General features: G+C 39.4%; 1 protein-coding gene across 2 annotated transcripts in view; it reads right to left on the reverse strand.

Moving 5' to 3' along the window:
- The window catches only part of FHIT (fragile histidine triad), a 503,760-nt gene that overhangs the window by 146,435 nt on the left and 347,423 nt on the right, over positions 1-9,902 (reverse strand). For both annotated transcript variants that reach the window (XM_009329489.1, XM_009329488.1), the window contains exon 4: positions 9,351-9,380. In XM_009329489.1, coding sequence (XP_009327764.1) covers positions 9,351-9,380 — 30 coding nt within the window. The remainder of the gene's footprint in view (positions 1-9,350; positions 9,381-9,902) is intronic.

Here is a 9,902-nt window from a genome sequence, read left to right on the forward strand (position 1 = left end):
CCCTCCAGGGCTTTGTCCCATGGCACTCTACCAAGGAGATCCCTGAAGAGGCCAAAGTCTGCTCTCCTGACGCCCAGGGTAGTGAGCTTGCTGTGCACCCTCCTCGGTGTCCTAAGGACCTTGAACTCCACCATTTCGTGGTCCCTGCAGCCCAGGCTGCCCTTGAACTTCACATTCCCCACCAGCCCCTCCTTGTTGGTGAGAACAAGGTAGCACCTCTCCTCGTTGGCTCCTCTATCATTTGGAGAAGGAAGTTATCATTGATGCATTCCAGGAACCTCCCGGATTGCTTATGCCCTGCCGTGTTGTCCCTCCAACAGATGTCGGGGTGGTTGAAGTCCCCCATGACGACCAGGGCTTGTGAGTGTGAGGCTGCTCCTATCTGTCTATAGAGGGCCTCATCCACTCTTCCTGGTCAGGTGGCCTGTAGCAGACCCCCACTGTAATGTCACCTGTCCCTGCCCTCCCTTTAATCCTGACCCACAAGCTCTTGGTCAGCTCCTCATCCATCCCCAGGCAGAGCTCCATGCACTCCAGCTGGTCATTGACATAGAGGGCGACACCCCCTATGAGCAGCACTGCATAAGCTGCAGGTTTTTACTCCCATCACTACAAGCAAGTGAAAGGAAAACGCAAAATGGTGAGCACCACACAAGAGGTGCACTGGCATCCGTTCTCGTTCAACCTCAGAAACTGCTATTCCAGCAACGTTTCCATCACCAGCCAGCGTGGGCTTTTCCTACCGCTAAACAAATGAGGAGGGGCCATTTGATAAAGCTCCCAGAGACTGGATTTTAGAGGCATATTTCAAATTCTTTCAAACTACAGCTTAGCTTTATGGAATGACCCTGTGTATGAGTGGTCTTGCCAGAGGGCACCCAAGCAGCTTTCAGGAAGGGTGGGGGAGATGAGGCTTGAGAGAGGGGTTTTGCTTTATTTTGCAGGAAGCTCTTGGCTTGTCCAGCCTGGCTTGCAATGAGCATGATACCAAAAAACACTGCAGTATCCAGAATGCTTGACTTTTTTTTTTTTAAACAGTAAAAATATTACATACTTTTCACCCTGTCATCCTGTCTGGAGCTTGCTGAGCAATTTTTATTCTATTATTTTAACCTTAGTTTTCCGTTTCTAAATAATTTCAAGCAGAGGCTTTTCTTTCTCTGAAAGAAATAAAGTCCTACATGGGCTGACGTGGTGCTGCCAGAACAGACTAAAATGCCTGGACTAGATCAGAGGTACTTGTATTTCAGATGTGCTTAGAATTTCAATAGGTTATAGGACAGTGTAACCACCTACTCTTTCATATGATAAAGGAACATAGGGCTAGGAAGGGCCTCCATTGCCTTGCTATCACATGCAAAAACATTACATTCATTCCCTATTGGCATTTTTAAGCAACAAACTCATTCAAGCTGTGCAGGCTCTCTGGGGAGCTGCAGGGACAGCCTTAAGTAGACAGCTCTTTCATCTTCAGAAGGGCAGGTGACTTTAAGGGGAAAAAAAATACAGAGCCAACTTAACATTTTCTTTATTATTGCATTGATAAGGCAGCCAGGACTCTAATAAATGGGTTCCCTTTGTCTGGCTGAAACTGGGTCATTAACACGAGCAAAGTACCGTGATTCTGCCCTTCCCAGGGAGACTCGGGATGTCACAGCATCCAGCCAGACAGCTGAGGCACCAAAGTTTAACACAGATCAGTCAACTAAAATGCCTTTGGGCAAGAACACCCAATAAACTCAACCTCAAAACAATTTAAGTGTGGGTAAATGCCTGCTTATAGAAGGCACACTTGGCATGAAGAAAAGAAGTCTGTTTTGCACATGACCCTTTGACATCCCTTCTAATCTGTAGTCATCATAGGAATAATTTTATGGTGGATCTTTGGAGGAAGCAAAAGCAGTACCTGGTAGGTAAGAATGCAAAGACAAACGTGCAAAATCACGTGAGGTCAGAGCACTGGCACACAATATTCTGTTATAAAGCATTATATTAATTTTTAGAAAGAGTCAGAAACATATTAAACTGAAATCTAGTTTTGCAACACTTGGTTAATAAACAATTTCCACCTACTACAAGACACAAAACAGCATCAAGTTACACATCTGAATTAAATGGGAATGCTTTTGCACACTTCTTAGTGAGTTACATTCTAGCTGAACGCAATGTTTTGTAACAAAAAAAAAAAAAAAAAGGAAACCATTCCCTGTTAAATGAAGAGGTTTACAAGATACGAGCTTGACAAAGAGAAAAAGTATTATGGATGAGATGGAGCTTGGAAAGAAATTCATACACTAACCACACAAAAATTAATCAGACAGCCTTGACTGTGCTATTAATGATTTTAGACCTCATGCATTGTCTGGGATTTCTAGAGGGTTTGCATTTACAGTACAATAGGGTATTTGTAGGACCTGTACTCAAGAATGGCATTTGAGCGATTGTACATACTCTGAGACAGAGAATGATTTAAATGCAAAACATATTGCTGCAACATGGGAACAAAGAAGTAAAAGATACTTTCTAATTAAAACATAGGAATTTTGATTCTAATCTCAGCCATTGTGGCGCAAATGAAGAGCAGCATGTAGAGCAATTAATGGATTTCTCAACATCCCTCCCCATTTTTTTTTTTTTGTGTCATGAAATGGCAATTCAGTAAAACAGAAAGTATTTCCAAAAGAGGGTTTGTTTTCATAAAGAATTTTTTTTTGTCAAAATACCCTGTTATAACATTTTCAGAGGAAAACTTTTCCACCTTTCTGCTAGAAATACTTTCTCATTTTGAAATGTAACTCTGTTTATAGAAAAAAAAAAGAAAAAAAATTGAAGAGCTTTCAACCTCCCAAATAAACCCTTCTGAATGACTGATTTGTTCAAGATTCTTCTGTCATGAAAATTGTAAATATCTGAACACATACCAGAAAAAAAAAAGTATATTTAAAATGCTTTTGTCAAAGCAGGAACAGGCTCTCCTGGAGCTGCACAGAAGGGCAGAGCGTGGGGAGCCCTGGCAGTGTTTAACCCTTCCCTGCAGTAATCAGTCAGGTCACTGTGGGCAGCATGAAGCAGTGTCCCAGCACAAGCAGGGCTCTGTGGGGTGACTGCTCGCTTTCCACTTGGACTAGCTGCTGGCACAGCCACCCGTAGCCCCAGTCTCTCCCCGGGCTTGCAGGGCTCTGCTGACACATGATGTGGCTGCTGGGGACTGGGACAGGCACATCTGTGCTCCCACGGACATTCCTGGAAGTGCACACACCCTTCATGTTACGCACATGCAAGTACCTTTGCAGGTCTGCACGCATTACCTGCAGTTTAGCTCTCACCCATTGATCTTTGGGAGAACAAAAAAGCCAGCAGCCAGTGCTCTGCAGGTCTGCTGCTGAAGGGGATCATGCCCAGCAAGGGAAGAGCTAGATGCTGGGTGTGGCCAACAGAGCTGCAGGACTTTTAATATCTGTACACTAAGGCAATTTAAACAAGCATTTGAGCCCACTTACTTGCTTATTATAGTTTAATTTAGACAGCGTCAATAACTCTGACTAGCTCTGGGGGTATTTTTGGAATTAAACTACCTAAAGTGAATATTCATCTAAGAAATCCATATGGCAGGAAAGAAGGGTAGAATTGCTGGCATGGAATAGTAAAATCTTCCTTCTCATTACCATTCTTCAACTTACATCTTTTGAAATTTCTTTTACTTTCCTCATTTATAGTTGCACATTTTTAATCCTGTTTTGGTTTGGTTTTTTTCTTTACATTCTAGCCCATACAGACTATTCTGTGTTTGTCCAGGGACAGAGAATGATACTACTTTACAAGTCAGGGGTACAGCATGTCATGACATTCACTACTGGAAATTCAAAACCATCCAGATTCAGAACCATCATAATTCACTGCTGAAGAGAATCTTTCAAAAATTTCTGTCCCCATCCCTTCAGGGAACTTCACAACCCGATATTTCTAGATCAGACTTCATTATCCAGGTCATCATTTCAATTTATCAGTGCCTTGGAGCCTTTGGTATTCTCAGCTAGGATGGTGTCATGTCCATCAATCACTAGGCTGTTTCCACATTCCCAATTTTCTTTCATCTCTTTCAGTCTTCAAAAAACCTCTATAACTTTACATGAGTGTATACTGGACACAGAAATTTCTTACTGTTGTCAACTGTTACCATGTTTTAAGTACAGGAACTGACCTGTACAAATTAAAGAGGCCTTAAGAACCATTTTCATTCTAGGTCCTGCATATTATTATTTGTATTAAGGGAGGGTTTACAGATCCACCAGTGCCTCTTTGGTCTATAAGCATGGCAAACAAAAAAGCAATATGATGCTTTTCCTGGAAAGCTTATAGTTCAGTCAAAACCTAAATGTTACATGTAATGAACAGGAGTAAGGACCTGAGAAAGCAAAGAGGAAATTGGGACTCTAGTGCTATATCCATTAATTGCATCATAGGAAACATAGGTCTGGCCAAAGGACTGAAAGGAGAATTAGACCAACACAACGCAGATTTTGAAAAGGGCCTTGAAGGAAAGGGCAGGAATTATTACTTAGAGTGAGTAGAAAACAAAGAGCTAGCAAAAGGCTTTAAGGGAGGGAGGGCAAACTATCTGGATGCCCCTGCTGCTTCCCCATCTCTGTAAGGGGCAGTATAATCCCAGCTTTGAAAACATACACCACTAACTTCCCACCACACCCCTCCCCAATTTAAGTATAGTACTGAAACAGAAAGAAAATTATGAGCTCAAAACAGACATAGCAGTCCTGAGACTACTGAATTTGCCGTACCAATTACCTATTTGCAATATTGCATAGTGTCCAACCAAATACTATTAGTGTAGTTCTCAAAGCAGTTCAAAGAGACTGCTGTACTTCATCAAATCATTTTTGGACATCGCACAAACTTTCAAAAGAATCATCATTCTTAAGGGTAAAACAAACAAGACCATTTGTTCACATTTCAGTACAATATGGCTTTCAAAAACTTGTTTCTTTCTTCCATGCTTTTTCTACTTGAATTTTTATATTTGTTTAGACGTAAGAAAAATCTTTGCATTTCTCAAATGCCAGCTTTTTTTGCTCCTTTAAGAGAGCAAAAGGTGGTTTCCAATACTCCATTAAACAAGGGCTCACATCTGCCAGTCTGCAGGGAAAGCAGGCTGAGGCATCAAAAGTATTGCAGTTAGGGAATTTAATCCTTCTGATGTAATCAGTCTGCAATGCTATCTGATTAAATTTAAAGACTCAAACGTGAAGTCCAGTACTTCAGGTCCAGAGATAAGTAGACAAATAGTATGAAAAAGTAGTCTGCTGTGAGCTTAAATAAACCCTAGACTCTACAGTTCAGGTTAAGATTTCTAAAGAATGCAAGCCAGGTGGATTGATTTAACACAACATTAAAAAAACATCTGGGAAAGAAAAACATGTACATCAAAAAATAATCGTGAGACAATCTTCTCAGTGTAAAATAATTAGCGGAATGTGTGACATATAAAATAAATTTCTGCAGATATACCCACACTGCCACCATCAGCCTTGCCTTCTCATTTATTTAGGTAAACCTATAATTGGCAAACAGGCACTTACTCATGGATACCAGTGGCGGTGCTGAGCTGCTGGAGACTCTGACACTGCTGCAAAGTAGAGTATGTGTTCATATGTGTTTGTGCAATGGACACTTGCTGTGCAATATTATCTTGGCTCTACAGATAAATTAGTTGCATCATGCTCCTGCCAGCTTGATTTGTTTAGCCTTTACGGAGTACAGAGTACATGGAGTTTCTTGTGATTGAATCTCACATAAAAGGTAAACCTGAGAGTTTATTCTACACTATGCTATACATCCACCAAGGCATCTAGAGCATTTGCTGACTTGATGTTGAAAAGAAGGCTATAAAATATATTGGGGAAATCTTGAAACGTCACTCACTTGACATAGCAATAAGAGCCCTGCATTAAGATGCAGAGCTGATTTCCCTGATCCATGAAATTGCCTGGATATTTGAGGCATTCTCAAACAGGACCGGCATGAAACTCACACTCCATTCCTGGCACAAGGATACCATGGGTTTTGTGTTCTCCAAGAAAAACAGAGCTCAAAATTGCAGAGAGAAATATTCTTTAAAAGATAATTCCTTCCTTTCTCAAGTAAGAAGAAATAAGTATTCAAAATGTCTTTAATGCTGGAAGATAGTTATTCTTGCTGACACACTGCCCAGAGATGCTCAGATTCTCTGTTGTGAGTTGGTGCAAGAACGTCTTACAATAAAACACAAAGCGTGCAAGTCTGCGACCACCTTTGGAGAGGGACATTTGGCCCTCTCATAAATAGGTGACAGGGCTGGAATAGGTTCAATCTGTGGACAGCTATGAAAAAGACTACGATGCAATATATTGTACTGTTTTATGGTCTGAGATCTGGGACATGGTTCAGAATTCCTTAGCAAATGTATATTTCCAGCTGCTAAAGGGTAAGAAAAGACCCATCTACACTTCTAAAGTATTGGTGAGCTGGGGGTCAGGTATAAGTATAATTTCTTCCAAAGAGCCATCCAATGCAAACATACAGACTGCAATAATAGAGGAATTTGAAAGGACCATAAGCTTCCCTACAACGCTGTCCTGCAGGCTCTGCTGGCTTAGATTCAGAGGAGGACAGTATCCACAAGGAACAGAGTACAGCAATAACAGAGCTACATGTTAGGTTATAAACAGCTTCCCATTAGGTAACTAGGAAGGTTTTAGTCCAAGAGGCACCGCTATAGTATCCTGACATGGCAGTACATGGTACCTCTGACTGAAGCCTGCACACACCAGCAGGTTTCACACCAGCACAATGAACATGTAACACTGGCAGACAATCTTATTATTGATTTCTATCCAAAATCGCACTGAAAGGGTAATTTCCTTTAAACCTGATGCATGCACTGCACATATAATTTTCGACATCTCCATAGCAAAGAAAGACCCGACACTCATATTCAAACTAAGTTCCAAAAGTTTTCTTGGACATGGATTATCATTCCTTCTTGTTGACAAGGAAAGAGAATTTCCGAATCTTTTTCAGGTAAAATTTCTCAGTCAGTTTTTGTCTTCAGCTAGGCTGATAGCTCTTCCCATTTTGTAGTAAAGCTGTGCACTGACCAGTTTAAGAGCCTATACTCTTCCCCTGTTTCCTGTAATTCTCTTCCTACATAGCACATACAGTAGCCTATATTTATACAGGTATACAGAATTATACAAAATATGAATGGAAAGGACTCTTGAAGCCATCTGGTATGTGACCCGATTCAAAGTAAGATCACCTGCACTTAATTAGCTCCTGACATACACTTGCCTACCCTGTTGAAACAGACACTCCACAAACTCCCTTGGATGTTTATTGTGATGCTTTGCTATTCTTACTATTAGAATGTTTTTTTAATGTTTAGTCTGTTCTAGAAATTTTTATTAAAAGTTCCCTTAGAGAAAGACTGGATTATTGTGCATTCTGATACATGAAGAAAAACACATACAGAAACACATGACACATGGAATTTAAGGTTCATAAATTATTTGTAGCTCACATAGATGGTTTTTCAAACTTTCTGATTCAAAACAGTTTAAATGGAACTAGCTATTTATGTATCCACCCTATTGTTCACTTTAAAGAAGATCTTGATCATAGTAATTTCTTCCCCTATTCAAGTTTTGAAAGCTCTAAGTTCTCTGAAGAAAATAGTTCTTGGCATTTTTGGATGATAAACATCCCAAAGTGATGATGATAAATTACAGTGTTGCCCAATGATGCAGAAAAGTAGAGAAACGTAAACTGCTAACCTCTGATTTATGAATACACACTCTTTTTTACAGAGTCTGGGGTTCACAGCTGTAAGAGCAGGTCATTTTCATCTCATTGCTTATTAGAAGTGTGAGAAGGAAGCACGAAGGGTGGTTACCATTTTGCAATGTATTGGATAGGTTAACACTTAATGCCCTTTGTCTCTGTTACGAATACAAAATAATACTGAATTTTTTGCCTTTTTAAGGCCTACATAAGCATTTGTTACTGTTCACAATCACAGAAGATGGGAATTTTTACATCTAGTTTTGCTCATTCATACTAGCAAATTTTCTCACATTTTAATATAATCATTCCTATAAACCATTTCTTTACATGGAAAAAATATTTGTCCAAGATATTAAAAGAAATCCCGTGATCTGCTTGTTAAAACATGTTGGTGTTAATGACAAAATTTACTTTGGAAAGTATTTAAACTGAGAATTTCACCTATCAACAGGCATTCCCAGAGAAACCCACCCAATGCACTCTAAGTCATGAGCTGAGGAACCTGTTTCGTTGCAGTACTGAAGTAAATTGTATTACATTCCTTCATCACTCCTCAGCTTCCCAAAGCTTGGGGATTTTCTGATTTCTTCTTCTCTCTCCCTATTACCTCTCTGCTAAATATCTGAAGCAGGCAACAAGAAGGAGTAGGAAAAATAAGGTCAATACAGCAAATTGGAAAGAAGTAAAATGTTTCTATACGCCATCATTTGGTTGTTACAGTTATCTTAATCAACCCAAACAGCTTCTTTGAGACATCTAATTTGATTTTACAAAGTGCTAACCCATAGCCATATTTGACTTTCCTTTGATTTCAAACGTAAAAAATAGCCTTTATCCAATGTTCAGGCATATAATCTAACTACACATGCACTTGTATTTGCATTACGAGGCAGTGAAACATGGCTGGAGAGCCATCTTGGATGTTATCTATACTATTACTCAAGTGCAGAGTATAATCATAAATCCTTCTCTTCCCCTCCATGCCCCCGCCTTTTTTTCAGAAGTACACTTAAAATCTGTTTTTAAGCTTCACTGGCTCCATTACATTTGAACTTCAGTAACAAGAATGTGATGTGAATATGTAGAGAGAAAGCATAGACAAAAGGTATATTTTCATAATGTGGTTCAGTTTAACTGTTCCTATAATTAGCTACAATTCATTAGGCAATAAAAAGACAAACAAAGGGATTATGAATGGAAGGGCAATATTTTCTCCATAAAACAAACAAAAAACTTTAACAGATGCCTCTTTTCTAAGGCTTTCCTTGCGTAAATACACCCAGCAGCTTAGAAAAGATATTTTCACAATTGAAAATTTTTGTCTAGAAAGAAAACCTGTAAACATTATCCTGTGCAATTTCAATAAAAAGTATTTACAGCTATTGTACACTTGGGATTTTTTTATCTCAAGGATAAAATAACGATACGGCAATGGTCTGCAGACGACTAGCTTTGATCTTTTATTAGTACTTATAATTGTCTCTTAATTTGTGTTCTGCATAATAAGCACTCACCTTCACCGTTTGTCCGGCTTCGGGGCCATCCTGTAAGCAAAGGGAGAAATCTCAGGTTAGAGGAACTAACAAGGATCACACAGGGATTCAGAAATCTTACTCAGTAATCATTTACATCCAATTTCACTGTATGTTAATTTAGCATATTCTCCTGGGGACCATTCAACACAAAGTTTTTGGACAAGGCACCTTTCCATATCAGGCCATGGCAAAGTGAGAAACTGTATCTTAGACAACAACAACGACAGTTATTTTTCATTCTTTCAGATCATATTTTTTAATAGCTAGCAATAGATTTCTGATCCTTGTGAATATAAAATCAGACACGTTAAGTGAGAATTTAATCAAAGCATGCTTGCTTAAATTCTTTTTCTAATGAAATGGGCTTAGTTGCCTGATTTGCTTTAAATAGAGCTCTTTTTTGGTATAAAAACACGCAGCACAAATAACTGAAAGGTCAGAATTGATAACATATTTACATGGCTACATTCCTCTGCCTGCATATAAATAGCTGTGAGCAGGAATTACCTGTTTCCGTCACAAGCAGTGGAT

The sequence above is a fragment of the Pygoscelis adeliae genome, unplaced genomic scaffold (genome assembly GCF_000699105.1).
Source record: "Pygoscelis adeliae isolate BGI_AS28 unplaced genomic scaffold, ASM69910v1 Scaffold148, whole genome shotgun sequence".
NCBI lineage: Eukaryota > Metazoa > Chordata > Aves > Sphenisciformes > Spheniscidae > Pygoscelis > Pygoscelis adeliae.